This window comes from Cinclus cinclus, chromosome Z (genome assembly GCF_963662255.1).
Source record: "Cinclus cinclus chromosome Z, bCinCin1.1, whole genome shotgun sequence".
In the NCBI taxonomy this organism is placed as follows: Eukaryota; Metazoa; Chordata; class Aves; order Passeriformes; family Cinclidae; genus Cinclus; species Cinclus cinclus.
This window is the reverse complement of record NC_085084.1, coordinates 73,519,884-73,542,847: the sequence shown is the minus strand read 5'-3', so window position 1 is coordinate 73,542,847 and position 22,964 is coordinate 73,519,884. Positions and strand designations below refer to the sequence as shown.

Sequence of the window (22,964 nt, the reverse complement as noted above, 5' to 3'; positions counted from 1 at the left end):
CTGATTCCATGTACCCGCCTTCCAGAGGAAGTTAAAAATCTATTAATTCCTCATGTTATTAACCCACAAAATGAACTGGATAATAGTTACAGCAGCCTGAGTTATAGGACCCATGTTCAAGTAAGGGATTGCAAATGGGAGAGATAAAGCTGTGGCCACATGGATCTCAAACCACGGCAAGCTGGACAACATGATGCCACCTAACACAAAACTGAGGTAACTCTAATTTCTGAAACAAATATTCCCCCAAAGTGTCCTAATATGCTTTGCACGTTCACTGAGTGACTTGAATACTTCATCTCTTCATGAAGTTCAACCTTCTTTAAAATCTTATCAGAGTCTTTGCTTTTTACAAAACAAGGAAGAAGTTTTTTGGAAAGTACTTTCACGAGACGATTCATGAGTGGGATTGTGAACCCGCAGGAGGTGTACCTGCTGCTGTAAAAACAGGGAAACCAGAGCTGCTCCTGTATCACCATCTAGTGGGGAAGAGCCCTGCTGCTCACAACACAGGCGAGTTCCATGAGTGTGAGAGCAGGCTCCTGAATGAAATTCAACTAACAGATTGCACACTACCTGTTTTGTCTTAATCTTTATGCCCAGAGATCAACTAGCTATCAGATAGGAGGCTGGAATTTACATCAGAGTATCTTCAAAATAACAACCTAAGAGCTCTTATCCTTAAATAAACGATACCTTTCTTTTTTTAACCTTTTGCCTCCTTGGACCAAAACATTCAGCATATTTTTTGAATGTCATAAATATCATGTTCGGAGGTGAAAATCTAGAAACTGTTCCCTAATTGTAATTTGGAGTAAAGATTCATTACAAACAACGGGTTTCTTGCAAATTAATAAGCCACCAGATCAGCATAATTATTTTAGGGAAATAAAACAACTGGGCACAATTTGCTCAACTCCTGAAACAAGGACAAGAAGTCACTACTGCAAAAATCGTGTCTATGGGGTAAGCATTCAAAGAACAGAGAAAGATTTCTAACACTTACCCTTTCTTGTAATAATAAAGCAGTAACTCTAATGCAGAAGTAAGGGAAATAATAAGGGGCAAAATTGATTCTGAGAAAATTTAATATCCAGTAGGGCTAATATTTAAAAGCTATATTGGTATTTTCAGTGACACTAGAGCATCATAGTAAGTATTCTCAAAATTTTACTGGGGCTGAGGTATCATACTGTATGTACTTCTGACAGATTTCAGCTATTCAAGAATGTCATTCACATATCAATTTAGTATTTAGGGTTTTCTTTCAGACCTAACTGTGTAGTTTCATACCTAAATACATACACAGAATCACAGAATGAGTCATGTTGGAAGGGCTCAAAGTGGGTCATCTAGTCCAACATCCTTACTCAAGCAGGGCACACAGCACAGAATTGTGTCCAGGCTTGGTGAGGGAGACTCCACAACCTCTCTGGGCAGCCTGCTCCAGTACTTGGTCACAGTACAGAAAACAAGATCTTCCTCATGTTCAAGTGTAACTTCCTGGGCACCACCACAAGCAGAAACCTCGAAACAAACAAAAAACAAAACCCAAAATCCAAAGAATTGTAGCCATTTTGCAAGAGTAAAAAGCAGATTTCTACCTAGAGAAGGGTCAGGAGGTCAACAGCATCAAACAGCACTTCAAAAGTTCTCAGGGCTCACAACACTATTTTGTATGAAAAGGAAGGCTCTGCATTTGATGGAAGACAAGAAAACAACAAAATTCACTAGGTGAGTACAATACCCTACTTTGCACTTGCACTCTCTTTCAAGCACTAATCAACCTCTAAACAAAAGCAGACATTATTCATTTGCAATGTCTTAAACAAAATCTTGCATTTTGTTGTTATTTTGCAAAATGAGTTTTCCTTCTCCTTTCACTTTTGAAGACCATGTTTGCAGCTGTACACCATGTGTGCTTTCTAGATTAGATAGCCAGGCCTGATGTTGAAACATAAAGTGAAAGTGCAAAACACTTTCAAAACACAAGAAGTTATGCAGCTGCAATAAATTTAAATATGATACCACTATATACGATTTGTCAGACACCAGCACAAGTAACTCACCTTGCTTGGCCTTAAGCAGACAAGGAACTCAGATTTCTAGATCCATTTATATCACTTGGGAGGCTTCTAGAAAAAGCTCTCCTGCACTCATGCAACTTGCAGAAGTTTTTCTTCCTGAAGTCTTTCCACATGTTCCTAGCTACCAATGCAGGCCTAATAATTAATAACTTGGATTAACTTTAATGATTTGGAGTAAAATTACCAATTTCCTCCTACATTTACTTTAAGCTATATTCCTTCCCTTGTTAAAAAATGTTGCTCTTGCCATTTGGCTCTTGCTATACAGTTCAATATGGTTCAGGCCATTATCCTGTCAGAATCAGAGAATAAAAGAGAAAGGAAAAGAGTCGGCATGCTTCTAAGAAGGAATATTGACCTGGAAAATTTGTTCAAAGATGGAAGGTACTGAAAAGAAAATATTAATTGTAGGCATTAACATCAGTGTAAACACTATAGGGATCCAGTACTGTGGCCCTAGGAGATAATGTGAGGTGGGGAAATGGAGTTTCTGGTATTTAATACAGCAATAATCTGAAGAGACAAAAATTGAGAAAAAGATGATAGGGGTTTTTACATGTTTTATTTTGTTTAACAAAAAGTTTTTGAGGGATTAAATTGCCACTTGAAGTTAAGGAGAAGCAGGAACAGAGAAATAAGGAATAGTAATAAAAAGACAAAACTCGGACATTTCAGCTAAATGACCCTTTGCATTATACAATTTTAAAAAGTAAGTATAAAAATTTAAATTTTCTTTAATCTCTCAGCAACTGCAGTTGGGAAAGACTGTGTCAAAAACCCATACCATCTTACCCTAGACATTTAAGTGCCTAAATTGGGAAAGGCAGGTTGTGACCCCAGCTCTCAGGGTCAGGACACATAACTTCTCCAATTATTGCTGAAGAGTTTCTGAGAGGTGATTGGTAGGAAAGGTATGTGCTAAGATATTGTCTTTACAAACTATGGGTGAAGGAATGGGTGTTAACATCTTTGAAATGGTTCTTAATATCCCTCCTGACCTCAAGCCGCAGGTTTGTTACAGAGCCCAGCCAGCCTGACTACTGAAACAGGCAAGGGTCTGCACAAGCCTCAACTTCCGAACTTTGGGGTAAAAAGTTCGGGAAGGCTGTACCTTCCTAGTTTCTCAGCCGATGGGGAAAGGAAGAGAGCAACATGTGGCCGGGAGTTCAGGACAAAAGGAGGCTTCATCCTCTAAAACCACGAGAGAGAAAACCGCATGGGCATGTGCCACAGTGGACTCTCTCCCATTATGAAAGTTGCAAGGCTCCCCTGCCTCCTTTATGGACAAGGGCTTTTCATAGCGTGATTTCCCGTATATGACTGAGCCCACCTGAGGAGAGCAGCCGCTCCGGCAGAGCCAGGACGATGCTCCGTCTGCAGGGATGCGGACATTGCTCACCTGGCGAACAGGTAGGGTCTGGTCTGCACAATTCTCCAATGGGAATCATAAAAACAAACAAACAAGCAAACAAAAATGACAGCATCCCCCCCTCCCCCCCACCCCCCCCAGTTTACCCAATCACTATTTAAACACTGTCACACGTTTCCACAGCACTACGAAGAAGACATGTTGGATGATTTTATCAGATGGCATTTGAGGCCGTTTTGCGGGTGGGAGGTCGCTGCCCCCACTTCACACCAGCTGTGTGAAATGTGTTTCACTTCCCTGGCCTGCCCGCGGTGCTCCAGCGCAGCAGACCGCGAGGCAGGATCCCACCCCGCCTCCCGTCAGGCAGAATCTTTGGGATGGGCAGGGAAGGGGTTAAACACGGAGCCTCGGCGCCTGGAACTCGGCGGACAGTTCCATTGCCTCGAGAAGGGGGACCCGCTTACACATTGCTAATTATTCGCTATCAGATAATGTTAAGAATCGAAAAGGAAATCTATAAGCAGTCTTTATAAAGCATGAGAAGCAGGTATGTGGGTTAAAACAGATGAACCTGAGGTAAAATCCTGAGGGCACCTCTACCTTTTCTCCTGCGTGAGCAAGTTGCGCTCAGCCAGGTCTGAGGGAGGAGGGGAGGCGGCGCCCCGGTAGCGTGTTTGGGGTTCCCAGGGCGCTTTAGGAGTTTTAGATACACTTTAGTTTCTCCTTTTAGCATCGCTAGAGTTTTCCTATTCACTGTCTGCTTGTAACAGGCCTCGTTTGCCTAAGCGAGACTGGGAGGAAAGGAGGAAGGGCGGGCAGGGAAGCGGTGACGGCAGGAGGGTTCTGAGGTGACAAAGGCGCGGGAAGCGGCCGGGGCAGCCCGGGGTGCTGCCCAGTCAGGGGGTCAGTGGCTTTCTTTAGTTCCAATAATGATAGAACCGGTCGCCTTGCTGGCCGAGCCCAGCGGAAGAGGTGTGCCAAACAGGTCTGGGAGTCCTGAGCATTAACTCGAGTAGCTCGGCCGGATTTCACAGGCAGTGCTGGAAAGCCGGGGCTGAGATCCGCCCCGGGCAGTTCGGGAACAGGCGGAAGGCGTCCTCGGACATCTGCTCACACCAGTGTTCAGGAGTGACTTACAGACATTGTGTTCTTTAGGATCGATTTAATATGTCAGTATAGGGGAAAAAAATCGCTTTTTTTTTTTTTTTTTTTTTTTTTTTTTCTTTTCGTTGTTAACGGTAAGAATTAAGGAAGTGAGGAACTGGGTTCTTAGGTCTGCGCCTTGACAGAACGAAACTGAGGGTGCTTCAAGTCTTACAAAGGAGCTGGTTTAAAAGCAGCTATTAGTGATAGCTTTCCATCATACTAAAAATATTTCTGTGGAATCAAAAGCATGGGCAGTGCTTCCCAGGCAACTACGAAATACCAATCCCACTTCCTTTGAGAAACTCTGAAACTTAAAAGTAGATCAAAACCACAGAGTATTAACAAATCTAGAGTTTACAATGAGGGAATAGGAGGGGCATTATCTTCGAAGAGCCAAATTAATTTTTGTAGCATATTTTCTTCTGTATTATTTATAAAAAGATTTCTTGTCTGCCTAATTATTCTACAGTACCAGCTGAGCAGTATTGTTTCAGTCATACACTGGTAACAACCCAGTATGGATGGAGAATCCACGTATTTCAGAGAAATGTATGAGAGATTGAACTACATTATAACCTAGGTCCCTCTGGAGTGCAACAGTGAAACAGCACCGGGAAGTGTGCTTTAATCATTACTCCTGCACTGGTTTTTTTGTTTGTTTGTTTGGTTGGTTTGTGTGTGTGTGTGTGTGTGTGTGTTTGTTTTTGTTTGGCTTTTTTTTCTTTTTTGTGGCTAAATTAGGATCTCAGTACACTAGATTAGCAATCGAGAACCTTTCCTGAGCTCCATGATTAGCAATCCAGAACCTTTCCTGAGCTCTATTACCAAAACCAGCATTTAATTAAAAACTTGTAATATGCTTTTACAATCAAAGGGAAGTGTATATGCTGGAGAAAACCTATTGGATTAATAGTACTGTAAATTTTTTGCTTGGCACATGTACATTTCTGCAGATGCCTCCTCCCCAGTATTCCTAGGAGCAATAATTAAATATTCCACAGCTATCTAAACAAGTAGTTGTATACCTATAGCCAGGTTATTACAGCTCTATAACTTCCCTGAAATTACATGTGAAATTTTCTATTTCAGGTCTTTTGACAGCAGTAAATAGCATTTTGAATGAAATTTTTGGGAACTGGACAGATTATATCTATTACATGTGAAGAAAACCAGCCATAAAGAAGTCTCATATAGACATCTCTGAACTGCTTTTAGAAGAGGGTAAAGCTGGTAGTGGCCTGGTAAGAAAATCTTCATTTAAATATACACAATTTTATTGTTGGGAGGGAATATTATTAAAGGACTGAGAAGGAGGAAGAAGGTGTAGCTGCTAAAGTTAATCAGTTTGGTAGATCTTGAATGTTCAGCTGTTACAAAGTTTTATACTAACTTCATAACACCATGAAGGTCACAGGAATGATGTGTAACACAATGTCCATCATAATGTAACAAAGCCTCACAGCCAGGCTTTCAGACATGCATGTGACACTCCTTCCCCTGAGGGCCATGTTATATTTTTGAGTCAATCATCAACAGTAAAAGAATACCAAGGATTTTTCCTCACTTTTTAAATTCTAGATGGTATTTATGAGAAGATGTAAAAAATAAGGAGACAATAAGGATATCATGACTAACTGTAAAATAAAACACACTTTCCATTCAGAATTCAGATGGACTAGAAAAAAACCTGTATTTACTTTCATGAATCTTTATGAAACCAAAACAAACTCCCTGAACATCTAACACTAATTTTTAGATGATCAATTTTTCATGAAATTTAATTCTTAAGGAATACTCAGACATGGATAACAACTCTACTCGGCATGCCCCTAGGCTGGACTCAACTTCAGTATTTCTAAACCTTATAAGACAACTTTCAAATTTAGCAGAGTGTAAAGTTATTTACAGACAATCATAAATACAGCAAAACATCTACAGGTTTTTAATTTTAAAAAATTGCACTCACAATTTAGACAGTTCACTCACATTGAGACAATAATCTAAATGAAATTTGGTCTGAAAAAAATTTAAAAAGGAAAGATCCTATTTTCAGCTCTGCATACTTATAACAGTTTTTTCATGTAAGTACTTTCTGTGCTATCTTATAATTTAAACAAATTTATAGCATGGCTTTTGCAAATATTCTCTTTGCCAGCAGATCATCCCTTATTTAACTGAACTTTTTATCTAAACATAATTCAATCACAAATTCCTTTTCTACAGTATTAAAATTGCACACTCACCAAAGTCAGTTTATAATTCACTTTCTACTCTTACAGTGTACTCTTCTTTTGCTTCTCTGGCCATTGGGCTATTATGTAAACATGATTTCTAAGAAAAAAACAAACCCAGTACGATCATTTTTTTATAGAGATATCCTCTTTTTAAGCCAGTGATTCTTTAAGTGGAGCAGATAGAGATTAACATCATGGATTATTTTGCCAATGGAGAAAAATCAAAATAGAAAAATAAAGAAAGTATAGGCTTTTATATGCTGCCTCTAACCTTTGGGAGCAAGTAAGAAGGAAACAGTCCAAAACATTAGGGGAAGCACAGCCTAATGGCAGAGAAAAGATAAACATTGCCCAAGGAAATGCAGGAGGAAAAAAGCACTTTAACCAGAGGAGAGTAATCACTAGTATAGCCTGGAATAAACAAACAAACAAAAAAACGTCTGGAAATTAGGACAAACAACAATAGAAGGTATGAAAGTAATGAGTAAGTTTAGGGGAAAAGTCTAGTGAATGAAAGTATATAGGGTATTTTGTGGTGCACATGCACATATTTGCCTGACAGGAATGGCATATTTTGAATGCTGCCAGGTTATTGTATTTTATGGATCTATTTAGAAGGCAACTGTCTTTAAAATTGGCAATGTATTCTTAATTTGACTCGATTAGTGCAGTGTCTCTGGTCAAGAAAATAGATGGCATCAGATGTTTTGATGCACTCTGTTTATAAAGATTGTGTGTACATTCTTTTCCTATGAAACCATGTCAACGTTTCACTCAAAGTCTCAGCTCCTTTTTGGCAGATAGTCATCTTGAATCTCTCCTGCTCTGCTTTTCTTACAGCTACATTCCCAGTAACTGCACAGCACTGTATGGGTTTCTGTATCTTCTCTGCATCTGGTTCTATGGCATTTTACATCTCTTTGTCTGAAACACACCTATCCTCAAATATCCAACAAAACATGTGACAACCACATGTGTCTTTGTTTTTGGCGGTGACATACACCCATGTTCTTGTGGAAACTGGTTCTTTTTTTCCCAGAAAGTTAAACTACTTCTTACAGTGATGTTGAAGAGCACTGTATGACAATTAGCTCTAGTATGTTTTATCTAACAGCAATTTTAAGGATAATAAATTAATAAGACCATGTTAATAAATTGAACCCAGCATGGAAAACATACTAGCAATAGCACATGTGTACAGATAACAGCCTCTTCGGGAGAGTCACTCTATCATTTTACATATGAGTACTTGCACTGGAATGCAATCAACAGTAGAAAAAGAGAAAAAGTTGGCAAACCTACAAAATGTACAATAATAATTGAGAACTACAAATTAACAATGCTGTGCACACTAGTTGTCTTTCATTATCATCATGATTTTAAAATTATTTCCACTTATGTATAAGCTTTAAGTTTTAATAGTGTGTTATTTCCAAATGTATACCTCTGAGGCAAAAATTTTCTATGGTGTGTTTCTTCTATAAGATGAATTACATTTACGAAACTTAAGGAAGCTGACCATGTATTTTAAAATAGTGGGAAGATAAATACAGGAATGTGAACATCTAAAATGGGAATTTAAGTATATCGGATCCAGAAAAGGACATTTTTCATAAATAGATCATTTTGATGTGATTTTAAAGTTTCATCATCTAGCCAGAGACATTTATTTGTATTTAATTTGAGCTTCTCCAGGTCAACAGCTCAGTTTACTGGAGCAGTTATTGTCCCTGTCAAAAGTTTAAACAAAAGTTTTGAAAAGGCTTTGTGCTTCAGAATGCACAGTACTGCAAGTCTGTGTGAAATTAAATCAGTGACAAATTTATAATGCTTCCTGGTTCACTAATGGTGCACCCACACATCTTCTAAAGTCCTGACAAAGTAGATGCACTGCTATTTGTCCTGTGGCTGTGCTGAGAAGCAAATTTCCACCACATGTCCAGCTACATTAAAAAAAAAAAAGGGAAAAAGAAAATAAAAGTTATAAATAGAATACTCAGCATTCAGAAAATAATAGATGATGTTTTCTTTTGCTATTATTACCTTTAAAATCAATAAATTACACTTCAGAAGTAATTTTCATTACAAATTGATGTTGATAGCCATGACCCAAAGGAGTGCAAATGTTACTTGCTCTTGTTTCATTTTATTGTGCTATGTTTTCTCTTCCCCATCTCACTGTAACATCCTTTCATGAAGGCCACAGGATGTCTAAACCAAAAACAACATCTGCTACAGGTTAGAAGTCTGGTTTAGACACTCTGTAGGACTTTTTAAAATGTCTTCATATGAACAAATATCTAACTTTCTTTTATCAGGTATCTGGATAAATATAAGGTCATTAACTGCTTGAATAAAGAAATAATTAGAAATGTGAATGTGATTTATCCCTAGATAGGGAACCACAGTTTTTTCTTACCTTCCTTTTGGCAAATCACTTTGAGAACATTGCTTTAGGTGTGTCTCTAAAATGTAACATAAATGGAACATGCATGGACAGTGTAAATAATCTGTCTAAAAGTTGCATATTAAAGTGTTTGAACAGACCTTGGCACAAGCTCAAAGTATGCCAGCTTGCACTTTCCCGAACAATTTCTGTGCACATTTTAGGCATTAGTGTTAGTCATGCACCATTCCCAATGGGCAAAACATACATGTGACTATTCTGCTTGGAATAGAAGTGTTGAACATGAAATGTTTGTCAAACTTGGAATTATATGGCCACAAGCTCCAATGCTAGAGAACAGTACCAGGCATGTTAACCTGATATTTATATGTAGTCATGTCATGTTTTGGCTGAGGATAGTTAACACTTCTGAAGAACAGGAAAGTTTTCTCTTCCAAGGAAGCAGTTTTTAAAGGCCTGAGCCCAAGAGGCTTTTTTAAACATACATTATATAGATAAGCATGTATCTGTCTAAAATACTCTTTTTTGGCAAGTTGATTAAAAATTGAATGGCAAGGCATGTTATGATATTCTCATTTTTTTTTAATGCATACAAGTATGACTCTCAGCTGAATACAACAGCCCTTAAGGCAAATTTTTAACTTCTCTTTTGCCAGAAGAAGAATGTCCACATTTATTTGCTGGCCTGTGAAATTCTGTATTGATTTATCTTTATTTCTTAATAAGTGGAGAAAAAAAAAAATGCCTGAATGTTTTTATATTTCTGTCTTAAAATTTCCCATGGTGGGCCTCAACAACAGTCTTGTAGGGAATTGAATAATATTTCTTATGTGACCAACATGACAGTAAGTTGTTTTCCCAGTGCCTGGACAAATCAAGACAATTAAGAGGATAGTTATATAATGCTCAAAATAAGACAAAAAAAAGATAAATCACTCATTCCTGATACCTGCTTGCTTTCTGAAGTTCAGCAATGGTGAGAAAAGAGCCTAAAAAACATTGTTTGCCAGATTTCAGATTATCTTCAAGTACAGTCTTTAGCTGATCATTTATCTTCCCTAAAAAATCAATTGTTATTAGGTCTGTTTTTATGGCCCTGATGTAACAATTCTGGGACAGTCCACTTGTCTATTACTGGCCTTTTTTCAATTATATAATGTCTTATTATTATGTATGTTCTATACTCTAAATTACATGTTTTAACTGTCTTTATTTTAACTTTGCTCAGAATCTCTATTGCTTTGCATAATCAAGAGTTTACTTTAACATTCAAATCAAAGTACCAGACTTGTCTTCTGTCATTTTTTCTCCATACAAACAATATTATACATTTTAATATATATGCCTGCCATAGAATTCGTATTGTGTACAAACAGAAGCTCATTCCTAACACAGTAGAGACAATGCAAGTTTGTCACTTAGAATGAAAAAGTACCATTTAATTTAACATTAAATTCTTGTTAGTCAATTAAGCCAAATAATTAGAAGAAGGAAAAAATATTTCCTCCATCTGGCTTACCAGGAAAAATAAATAAAAATCAGTCGTCTCCATGAAGTTGTAAACTTAAACCAAGTAACCATATAAATATTTGACTCCTCAGTCTACAGGCTCCTTTGGCTTTTTATTTAACTTGTACCATTGAAAGTTTCATATTTAGGTTGCTTACTTTCCACAGTGAATATTTTCCAGTCAATTAGTTACATGGTGCTATTATTTGTTTATGTGAACTAAAGGCAATGCAAAGAACATAACCTTGTATGACTTGTCATACAGAATACATTATTAAATTCTTCATAATCATTGTGTGGTACAGCCTTAACACCAGATTCTAAATAATTGGAGTACTTAAATTTGGATGATAGCTAATGATTTTGTTACTGTATTAAGATAACAAGCTCCCTCTTTTTATAGGAAAGTTCTTTTCAATTATTGAGAGAGTATATAAAATATGCAGTCATAATTTAAAAAATATTTTACTGACACATCCTAATTATTTTTAAAATCTACCTAGAAATACATATACTGTAATATGGGTAATATACATACCTGTAAATTACTAAGAGGTAAGCAGAATGCAGTGTTTATGCATCACATAAAAACTTAAAATGACAGGTACCTGAATGTTATACTGCCCTTAAAGAGACAAAACTGGTAAAAAAACAATGCATTTTTCATGTTACGGAAAAAAATCAAATTACAACAGTCATATCTAAGAAAATATTGGTGCCAGGTGTATTTTTACTCCAGTATTATATGCTGTCCATAATTTATGAAGCTGAATAATGATATGTAGCAGTGAAGAAAGTGAACATCAGAGGGCAAAGAGGTCCCTTCTCTGCTTTCAGCATTGTACTCACAAATATTATCTTTGCATTTTTTAAAGCTTATCTCAGTACATAGCGGCAGCAGTTGTAAACAGTTGGAAGAAGCATACCTAAGCTTTCCACGTATTTTGTGAAAATTGCTCGAGTACTCTCTACATTAAGATCTTTAATTCCTGCCTTTTGAATTAAGATTCACTTTGAAGAACAAGAAACGAGCCTGAAAGTATCAGAATGTATAAATAGCTTAAATTTATGGGAACTCAGTCGTTTGTTTTGGGCAAAAGATGCATTCGCCTTTTGCATCAAAGGGAGCAGGATTATGTGCTAAAGCTTTACCCTGAAACTTGCCGTTAATCGTCTGGACTACATAGGTGTGGATTTGTCAGGGGAATTCAGAGAGCTCTGCCCTTCTCCACACTGCGACCAGCTTTGTTCGTGGAGTGTATGCTCCTTAGTGTGCTACAGTCATGGTTGCATGGCTGCATAGCTCCTCCCATACAGATTAGGGCTATCCCCACCCCATGACTAAGGCCTGGAACAGAAATAAGGTTTAAAGGCTTTTGCAGTAGTTGTCAGGTGATCTGAAATACTTGATTTATCACTTTTCTGGTCATTTTAGGCATAATGACATGAACCTTCTGCATACTGAAGTGCTTTTTAGGAATAGTTCTGCAACAGATTGCCGTGAGTGAGCTTTTGAAGCAGAGTACAAGGAACCACTTGTCTGAATACAGCCAAAGAATTCGATCTTTCATTTTAAAATGTGGTGTAAAAATATTTAATTTCCCTTAAGGAAAGTAAAATCCTGATTTGCCCATGTGTGTTACACATAACCTTCTAAAAGAACTAATGGTTTAAATTAGTTGTTCTCTTGTGCAGGTAATTGCCATAGCACTAAAGTAAAACAGCCATTTCTAGAAGTTCTTTTAGCTGAATGGTATTTTAAAAGGATTAAATGTCTAGTGATATTCTCACTGAAACCGTAATCAAATAGGTGTTGTATTTGACCATGATGTTTGTAAAGTCTAAAACATATTTGGCATTTGAAAATTAGAATTTAAATGTTCTGTATTTTATTTACATATTAATTCACTAACTAAGAAAAAATAATTATTTAAACAGATTACTAAAATCACAGGAAGACTCAATCAACATGAATAGCTAACAATCACTTAGGAAAAGATTGAAATAGTATTCCCGTAATTTTAGAATTACATTTTCCTGAGAAATCATAGATATATAAGTTCATATATATATGGCAGGTGAACTCCAGATAGGTAGTTCATTAAATTATGAGAACGTAAATAGTTTCCCCCTTGAGTGACAGAGTTGCAATGTATTAAATTAAGTGCAAAGACTTAAGGACGCACTTCATTTGCAACATTAATTATTTCCCTTTATTTCAAATTGATAACTTCAAGTTATAAATGCATAAACGATCATAGGATTGGAACCTTTTATATTAACTTGGAACAAAGGTCTGTAATATATTTTTTTCAGAACCCAGTTAACTCTGTCTCTGTTAATATGTACCATTAGATAACAGTATTTCCACTACTGAATTACCGTATTTTCCCGTGCTGTCTTCATTTCCGTATCTTTAAACAAAAACACATACACTTATAAACTTTGGTTCATCCAAAATTACGAATTTTTTAGTAGTTTAAGGTTAAGAGAGACATTTGAAATCCGTTTTCAAGACAGAGCACTATTTAAAAAATCCTAAGCATTGGAGAGATCCAGGTGCAGTGGTGCAAGATTTTATCCCTTTGTGCAAATAACATTCATCCAGAGCTGAAAGGGTGTGTTTATATGTCACAGGGTATTTACAGCTGTGTCCAGCTGATTCCTGAAGTCGACAGACAAGCAGTGCTTCCTCTAGAAATGAAAGGATTTTGTCAAAGTACTGAGCAGCAAAACGACATTAAGTGAGTACTAAAAGATATAGTTAATTCATGGAATATAAATGCTTCTCCATTATGATCCTGTGCTATGATTATTCAGTTTTACCTGTGCAGAGGAACACCAAAATCTTTCAGATTAGGACATGCTCTTTCTCCAAACGCTCCTTCACAAAAACAATTAAAATATTTCCAGTAAATCTGGTGGCGGTAGAGCCTCAGCCTCCAGCGAAGGCCATTTCACCTGAACATCAGTATTTTCCCCAGTGCTTGTCCAAAGAGCCCGTTTTTGAAAGCCACTCCCGTTCCGTATGTCCATCTGGAAATCCCTCGCCCCGGCAATGCTTTGAGCAGCGGGTGTTTCGGTTCCTGCGGCGCGGCCTTTCACATCCACAGGGAAAGGGCATGAGCGACGACAGTAACTCCAGCGAGTGTCCCACCCGCAGGGGTGCTGCCTTTGAGGGTTCAGTTTAAGGCCCCTTTCCTGGTCTGCCTCCTGCGAGGCAGCATTTTGCAGTCCTCCTCCTCGTCCTTACCACCATGCTTAGAGAGAACAAAAAAATAAACACCAAAACGTGTATTCTTTTTCCAGCGGTCCCTTCATAAATCCTCAGCGCAGGCTTAAGCGTAAACTTCGGTCTCGTTCCTCGCACCAAAAGGCGGGGGGAGGAGGGAAACAAAAAAAGAAAAATAAGAAAGTCGTGCAGCAGCCGGAGGGGTATGGAAGGGAGAGGAGCTACACAGGCGAGGCTGTGTCGGGAGAGGCGAGGTAAGGGATCCCCTCCAGCTGCAGCGGCGGAAGCGGCGCTGGTGGAGCGAGGGAGCGACCGGGCGAGGAGGAGGCAGTGGAGGGAAGGGGGAGGTTGCTGGTGTTTGGCGCCGGTGGAGGGAGTCATTCCTGCCGCTGCACTTCCGGTCGGCATTTTGTTCTGAGAGGGAGCGAGAGAGACACACACAGGATCCTTCCCCCTCCTCCTTCTCCTCGCCCTTCTCTCCCCCTGCCCCCCCGCTCGGTACCGACTCACCGTGCCCAAGCCGCTCCTCCCCGCCCTCCTGCCCTCGCACTCTCGGAGGGAGCGGCGGCGGCGGCGGCGGCCCCTTGGCAGCGCTGCCCCTCGGCCACCCTCCGCTCTCCCCGGCTCGGAGCGCGGCTCGGAACCGGTTCGGCGTGGCGCGGCCCGGCCCGTGTTGATGTTGTGAAGCAGGCTCGGGGGGAAGGGATTTGCCTCGGCCGCACACCCCCCGGCTCTACATGTTCGCTGCACTGAGGAGGAGACGGAAGAGGAGCCAGCCCCCCTCCCGGCCCGGATTATTGTTGTTATATTATCTCCCCTCCTCCTCCTTCTCGGCGGCGGCGGCGGCGGCCCAGCGGCGGCGGCGGCTCCTCTGAGGAGGGAGGGGGGCGGATTTCTCTCCCCCTCTCTCGGATTCTCGTTGGATTCAGACGCCAATTTGCTCAGGTAATCCCCCCTCCTTGTCTCCCCTTCCCCTCCCTGCCCTCTCCAGCAGCGGGCCGGGCCTCTCAGCCCAGCGGCCCAGCACTGCCGGGAGCAGAGGGGATTAGCTGTTATCCGGGGTAGATGGGAGTTAGTGGCAACCGGAGGTGTTTATTTCGCAGCCCCCTTTCCTGTTCGGTCGGGTCTGGCGGAGGAGGTTGGTTCGTGCCAGGCTGCCGGGAGGCCCAGGCCCGGCGGAGGGCGCAGGCCCGCCGGCCAGCGCCTTTACTCCAGCTCGGGGATTAGAAAGGCGAAGCGGCTGCTCACTGACAGGCCTCAACCCGAAAAGAGCAGGAGGAGGAGGAGGAGGAGGAGGAGGAAACAATACAATTAGTCGCAAATGTGCACTGATCCTTTGCCATATTTACAACTTCACCTAGGGCAAGGAAGGAGGGTCCCAGCGCAGACAGCCCTCTAAAATGGGCCAGGACTAAGTGGAGGCATAGGGGAGGAGAGACAATGTAAATACTCAGGAACAAAAATGCCTCTTCTCTTTGCTCTTACCTTATTCTTGTAAGGAAGTGTGCTCTGAACATTCAAAAGTTTGAATGCTTTTGGTTTTATAATTTGCAGACATTTCATTTCTAAATAACATTATTGATCGGTATGTCAATGACTTAGTATATTTATAGCATAAAATAGTGCTTGAAGGATGATTGACACAACACAGACACCTGCAGACCCAAGAAATACAGATAGGCAAGCATATTGTATCATGTACTCTACACAATTTTGGTGTCTGTGTGCTGTATAAATTACACGAATATATGTTAAAAGAAAAAATACAATTTTCTGCTTCTAACAAATGGAAAACAGGCAAGGCATCATGTGTAAAGTGCCTTATTTATGACATTTAAGGGACCAAAGTGAAGAAGAGACCTTAACCAAAGTACTTGAGAATCAAATGTAAATTTATTTAAGTGAAATGTGAGCAGTGCTTAAAAAGTGTCATCTTTTCTTGCCAGGCTATATAACTTTGAGATCCTGAGGTTGTTATTGGCTGTTTGTGTGAATGATGTTTGAATATGTAATTAGGTGTCATTTTTACAGGTCAAATGTGTTTTGAAAATGACTGTTTATTAGTCTCTTTATAAGTAAATGGTAGCTGATTTACAACAAAGTAAATCTTGGACTTATAAGCAGTAGAGTTGTAAGTGTTGCTAAAAACTCAGGCACGTTTAAACAAACACCCTGTGAAATAATAAAAATACTTTTACAGAAATTACATAGTTGCAGGAAGTTTTAAGATTCAAAGTTTTCATCCTTGTAGAAAGGAATTTTGTTAGAGGCAAACGATTATTGATATTATGTAATTTGTTAAATTTTCAGCAGGTTTTTTAGTTGTCCAGGTAGATTTGTTGTTATAATGTGTGGTTATTGTATCTAATAGAGTAACTTTCTGGTGCATTGTGTTCAGAGTCTTGTAAATTAAACTGTGTCTGCCGCATGCCCTGATACATGTTTAAAAGGATGAAGTTAATATAGCTGTCACGTAGAAGGCGTGTTTTTAATGCTGTAAATCCGTGTAGTAGTCAGTAGCGTGTCCGTGATTTGTATTGGTCAGGGAGCAGTTTGAATTTTAAAAAGCCAGAAGATCCTGCTGAGCCCCAATCCCGGCCTCCCTTCCTCCCACTAATCTCCCATTCCTGTCTTTGTGCTGCCTGGTCCTGTTAGACACTGTTTGCAACAGGGCCTCAGGCCTACGTGCGTGGAGAGGAACCATTTACAGTTCGAAAAAGCAGTTTTTTTATTTTTAAACTTTGTGAAATGCAGAGGGAACCACTAGTCGTCTCTAACTGTCCCCACCTCAGTGTGTAACAGCGGAATTGCTGTTCGCTTTTGCCCCGTAGTGTGCGTGGAGACCGAGTGTAACTCTGCTTCACAGGAAAGAAAGGACTGTGCAGAAGTAGTTGTAGTTCTTGGGTAGTTTTCATCATCAGGAAGCGACATTACAGACCCTAGCGTTTCTTTCGTCTCTGTTTCAGGCAGCTGCCGTTCTAAGAAGAATGTGTTTGTTAAGCTAACAGTAGTGAACTTTTCTGACTGATTTTTCATTTAAGGAGGTTTGCTTTAAATATTCTAGATATGAGCAGGAAATGAGCTGCTGTAGTTACATAGTTCCTGTCAAGTTTATCTTGCCAGGGTTGTGTGGTTGTGTTTACAGCACTTTTTTTTTTTTTTTAATTGGAGCGGATGCACTTTTCTGGAATGAAAAATACGTGTATTTATGATGAGAAATTTAAGATGTTGCCTATTTTTATTTGTAATTAGTTTTTTTGGGTTTATTCTTATGAGCCATATGTGGTTAATCTTGAATTAGTTGCTTGATCGCAGTTTATATAGTTTTTCAGAAATATTTAAAGGTGAAATATTTATAAGAGGACTTATACTTCTTTTGGGTTTCATGTTTTAGCATATTTAAGAATGTGTATGTGTTCATGTGTGAAGCAGGTCTGTGGCACTTTTGTACTTTTTCCTTGATGTTAGAAGCTTCTGCTAGTCCAGTGTTTATAACAACAGCTAGCTGTTTAAGGACAATGTGTTTATTTTGATGCTCTAGAAATACAAAATTAATTATTCTCAAGAAGTTAGTTGTAAATATTATTTTATCAAAAAGAGGAAAATGCTTCTTTTTGCATTTAATTTTAACTTTTTTAACTTTTGCCTGCTTTGTACATTTTGAATTTACTCTTTCTGTACAGGTTGGTTTTTTCTCACAACTTCTTGAATATTTTACTTAAAGTTATTCCAACAAAAATCTCTTCCTGAAGTCTTTTGCTGTTGATTCAAGCTGTTTTTATACTATTTAAAAATCAAGACAGTAAAATAATAGTTTTTTAAAAAATTTGCAATGTTTAAGTTTTGACTTAGAAGCAGCAGATAGATCAGAGAAGGAGCATTACATACCTAAGCACTTTTGAAAAATCCTTATTCTGCTTAAGAGCACAGGTACCCCATGATACCTTATGCTTGAGACTCCATGTGCATAAATGTTCATACAACTCTTCTTGTAGAATCAAGTCCATAGATAGTGATTTCCTTAGGACAGAAGCTTTTTGTTTGTTTGTGCTGTTGTGTTAGTGTGATTATTAAGGTAATACAACTTTAATCCTAAGTGTTTCATGTATATGGCCCTCTACAGTATAAAAAAACTATATTTTGGAGGATACTAGGTGAAAAAATGAATTGTTTTGAGCTAGAGACCCTATTCCTATGTTTATATGTTCACTGGCAACTGGACTTTTATGTCTATTACATTAAAAATGTTAAACTGATAATATTCAATTTATATTAATATTTCATAAAAATTGCACAGGACATATGAAATTTCTGCATAATTACTGTAACTAGAGAGAAAAAATTGTACTTCTATCCTTAATATCTAGACCGAGGAAAGAAATCAAATTTACAACTTTATGATTTCTAGAAGTTATGTTGGAGGAGTGTGTAATATTAATGGATGTGTGGATGTGTGTAATTTGGATAACAACTATGGGCATATTAATAAGGAAAATACGAATAGTGGTAGCCTTAGAATTTGTTGAGTGGTAGGTGTGAGGTGGGTCATCCAGTATTAGAGTAGCTATTTAGTATGTATCTCAAAACACTAAGTATATATAACATGAAAGAATGGCAATTTCAGTATTATACCTGTTATTTTTGTTCTTACTTTTCATTTACCTTTATTAGGAGTAGTTCAGGTTAGGTTAGCTTCTGATTTTGAAACATCAGCAGTAATAATCATGCCATGGCAGAAAGATACCTGCAAGGAAACGCTTGAAATTGGTTATACCTGTGTGTTGTTGCTAATAACTCTGTACAGTAACGATCCATTTTAATAATAAAAAGGAGGTATTCTTGAAATTAAGAAAGTGTTTAACAGTTGCAAAGTCCTAAATATAATTAATCTACACTTGTATTTTCATTTTCTTTGTATGGCGAACATCCTTCTTAGTAGCTGATCCTGACCCCCAAAGTAGGTGTGAAAGAAATGCTTTACATTGAGATGTATGACACTCCAAGAGTAAGGAAATTGCATTTGAGGAGATTGTGCAGGAATTGTGATTTGTATTTCATTTCCTGTCCCTATGATTACCCATGGAAAATCTCCCCAGCAAAAGGGAGGGAAGAAAGTATTTTGGCCCAACTGTATGTGGAAACTAAAACGGTTTCCAGTCAGATTGAATATGGTTGTTGATACTATGTTTTAAGGTGATTACCTGGTCTACACAAATAAATCAAAAAGAATGTAAACATCCAAGGCCAGTTTTTATGTTGAAGTCATAAAAAATTTTAGAAAAAGTTAATTTTATGGCCTTTATTTGTATCAGTTTTAAGTATAAGTAATCAGAGATCTCAGATTATTTTTATGTAAGTAGATAATTAAATTTTTCATTTTATTGCTGTGGTTTGATTTTTTTGAAACAGTGTGTATGTGCAGACACGCACTGCGTTTTAGAGGAGCAGTGACAGAAAGCCCTGGCTACAAAATAAGGGAGTCCTATAAGGAAACAACAGACTGAGGAGCTGGGCTTTTAACTGTGCCACACTATTAAACCCTGCCCTCGCAGCCTCAGTTCAGTGCCTCATGCAGTGCATGGGAAATGCCAGCTGACCACTATACTCTTACAACCTAGTTTATATACTTATCATTCATTCAGTGTGTAACCTGCAGCCTTATTGCCTGCTATGTGCATCCCAGTCCTTCACGAACACAAAGTGTTTTCATGTTTTAATTTGTAGAGTTATCTCAAAAAAAGGTGCTTTGCAGATGTCAGAGAGCTTTGGTTTTGCACATCTGTAAAATATTTCATCAATTTTATTGATGAAAGACTGAAACTGAATCAAAATAGTTCATTTTAAAATATTATAAATCTTATCTGTTGTGGCATGCTTTACTCTTCAGAATTTTGAAGTTACTTTATAACACTTAGGAAGTTCATAAAATTGTTTTTGTTGGCCTTATTTTTGGTCATATGTGTTCTAAACTTCAGCTTGTTAGGCTCATTGTTTCTCCTCCTGAATCTGTAAGAAGTATAGAATGGGTTTTCATTGAAGGCTTTAAACATCTATTAAATTTCAACTCTTTTGATCCTGCCAACAATTGGGAAAAAACAAACTTCCTGTCGTGAGAATCTAAAAAAAGAGAATTACTATCTATCTCTTAAAGTTTGAAGAGAGAACAGGATAGATTGTTAACTCAAACCCCAAGAAATTAAATGTTGTAGCTACAATATTGAACACAGAGATACAAAATATTACTGTTACTCTCTATGATGGCTAGTTTCTGTCGGAAGGCATCCTAAGCATTGGGTTGGGATTCTTGAGGGTAAAACTCGGCATCTTGACTTAATAGTTGTTGCACTTGAATGTAGAGTGCTTTAATGCCCACCTCTTCACCCAGTGGTCAGACCACTGTGATGTCAGTCAGTTGTCAGGCTCCTCTAAGACTGTTAGTGAAGCAAGGCTGTTCTGAGGTGTAGTAAGTGCATTCCTAGCCAGAAAATTTCTTCGGGGAGGTAGGAAGTCTAGGCCCAAATGCATAATTGTATCAGGCACAGAAGTTCTTGAACTCTTTTTTCCCCCCATGGCTTTTTTAATCATGCTCAAAGCATGGCTCAGGGGCTCTGAGTACATTATGGAACAGGCAGAATAAGTAGCACTTTAGTCTTATTAGTATCTTTCTGTCATTACTTCTGAAGGTTTTCTGTGAGAGTACGTTTGTGGAGGTTTCTCCTTGGTTTGTTTTGATTTTTTTCAAGAGTTGATTTTCATACATGTCAGTTTTTGGCAAAAGATGTCTTGAATGTGAAATTTCTCAGTGAATTAGTTTTATTAACTCTGTTTCATTCAAATTCCTTAGTAGGAAAGTGTTATCTTCCACCTAAGGCACCTCCTTTTATTTTGTAAGTTTGTGTTCCATGACATATAAACAATGATACATGATAATTTAATCAATGACTATCACAATGCACAAGGAACTAAAATATAGATATAAGCGTCCATAATTCTGACATTTCTTTATACTTTGATGCTTGTTTTAGTAGTACTAACCTTTTCTTTTTTTTTTTACCTCAAGCTCACTGAATAACAAACATATGTCTGTGATAATGTAGTCTCTCTCATGTTTGAACTGTCTTTCCTCTATGTTGACCTCAGAAAGGATGAAGTTGCAAATACTCTGTCTCTGAAATTTTGTTTTCAAGTCTTATGACTTAATAAGACTGTCCACATTTCTTTAATGTTATTTTCCATTCAGATATGTTGCTTTCTCTTTTTCTTCAGTTATGCTTTCTGGATATTGAGGGTAGGGCCCTCACCAGATGCTTTGTATAGCAGCTGACTTTAAAAATTTGCTGTAGAAAATATCTGCTTTTTTGTAGACTAAAAAGCTGGAAAAGTTTTGATGAGATTCTAGTAAGACTGTGCTGAGAATGTATGGGAGTTCTTTGTGAAAATCTAAAATCTTTGATTTCTTTTTTTAAACTTTGTTGTTTTTTTATGAAGGGAAAATTTAAAATCCACTTGGTGATATGTTTATTAAAACTAAGGTGATATAATTGTTTTTTACTTTGTGGATGCTAAATTTCCTTTATTCCCCTTCTTTTCAAATCATGGAAAATGGACTTATTTTCTGCTAGCATTCTCAGTAACAGTTGGCTCTTCCTAGCAGTTTCTTGTAGAAACTCATGTTGAGGCATAACCTGTAACACAACACAACTTCATTTGTCCTGTTAAAATTTGGCAGTTACAAGGTTTTGAAGCATTGCTTAACAAGAGTTACTAGCTGACTTTAAGAATGCATGTTTCTCCTTGTATGTAGGTAGGACTGGTTCTCCTCTCAGTTTCCTGATTACTGATGTAGTATTTAAAGGCTTGTGGGTATTTTTTTTTGTTTGTTGGTTTTTTTTTTATTGTTTGTTTGTTTTGTTTTTGGTGTTTTTTTTTGTTTACTTCTGACTTTGCCAAACTTCAGTCATTTGGGCCAGAATCTTCCATGTTGTGTGAATGCTCTTTATTTAGTTATTCTCTAAATTGTGTTTGAAGTGAACATAGTTCACTGGCTTCTAGGGGTTGTGATAGAGGAAAAAAAAGTTTAAAAATCATGCCTGACCTTTTTTTCAAGCAATTGGAGCACTGCTGTTCTTTGGGAAAAGGAGTTTAGAATTTCATTGTGAGATGACTTTTTACATCAAGAATGCATTTTATTGCCATTTGAAAAGCTTTCCAAAAATTAGGCAAATTATTAGTGTCTAAAAAAATTAACTGGCTTCCCTGATTGTTGACACTATTGTTGAAAAATTTCGTGTGCACAACAGAGCTTTCCTGAAAAGTTCTAAGCAGTGAGATAGATGTACAAACTCTTAGTTTTATGGTGTCTATTCTCTGTTTATCCACAGTACAGATTAATTTGAGTGTGTAAAAGACAAGAAGTGAAATTGCAAGTGGAAGGAAGGGTGAGCATATGGAGTAGAACAGTGGACTGGACTTATATGGATGGGGTGGAAATAGAGTTTACAGGGTGGGAATTAGGAGAAAGCAGGAGCTTTGAAGTTCTTAAGGATCAGGGCCACTCCTTAAGATGATCAGCACTCTTAATGAAGACTGCCTGAGAGAACTGGGATTGTTCAGCCTGAATAAAAGAAGGCTCTGGAGAGAGACTTCATAGAACCTTTCAATACCTAAGTGAGGCATTTCGCAAAAGCTGGAGAGGGATCTTTTACAAGGGCATGTAATGGTGGGACAGCAGGGAATGGCTTTAACATGACAGAAGGAAGGTTTAAACAAGGTCTTAGGATGGAATTTTTTACTGTGAGAGTGATGAGACACTTAATATGTTGCTCAGAGAATAATATGTTGTCCCCTCCCAGGAGATGTTCAAGGCCAGGTTGGATGGGGTTAGTGGAAGGTGCATTTACCCATGGCAGGGAGGATGACCTTTAAGGTTCCTTCCAACTCAGATTCATTCTATTGTTTAATGAAATAATGACTGAACTGT

At 38.2% G+C, this 22,964-nt stretch overlaps 2 protein-coding genes across 8 annotated transcripts in view; one reads left to right on the top strand and one right to left on the bottom strand.

The window, feature by feature from the left end:
• Nucleotides 1-6,521: 6,521 nt before the first annotated feature.
• On the bottom strand, nucleotides 6,522-16,915 carry LOC134057005 (uncharacterized). The gene is made up of 3 exons (XM_062513973.1): nucleotides 16,772-16,915; nucleotides 13,579-15,010; nucleotides 6,522-8,779 (listed from the first exon to the last, which is right to left on the bottom strand). The coding sequence occupies exons 1-2, from the start codon at nucleotides 16,913-16,915 to the stop codon at nucleotides 13,940-13,942; spliced, it is 1,215 nt and encodes a 404-aa protein (XP_062369957.1). The 3' UTR covers nucleotides 6,522-8,779; nucleotides 13,579-13,939.
• NIPBL (NIPBL cohesin loading factor) overlaps nucleotides 14,793-22,964 on the top strand; it is a 133,833-nt gene continuing 125,661 nt past the window's right edge. For all 7 annotated transcript variants that reach the window (XM_062512907.1, XM_062512903.1, XM_062512905.1 and 4 more), the window contains exon 1: nucleotides 14,793-14,929. The gene's annotated coding sequence lies outside the window, so the exon portion shown is untranslated. The remainder of the gene's footprint in view (nucleotides 14,930-22,964) is intronic.

Coding starts and splice junctions, on each gene's coding strand:
- LOC134057005 (XM_062513973.1), bottom strand. CDS start 16,915: ATGTCGCTTCCTGATGATGAAAACTACCCAAGAACTACAACTACTTCT. Junction 15,011..16,771: donor TTCCGCTGTTACACACTGAG/GTGGGGACAGTT, acceptor TGCTCCCGGCAG/TGCTGGGCCGCTGGGCTGAG.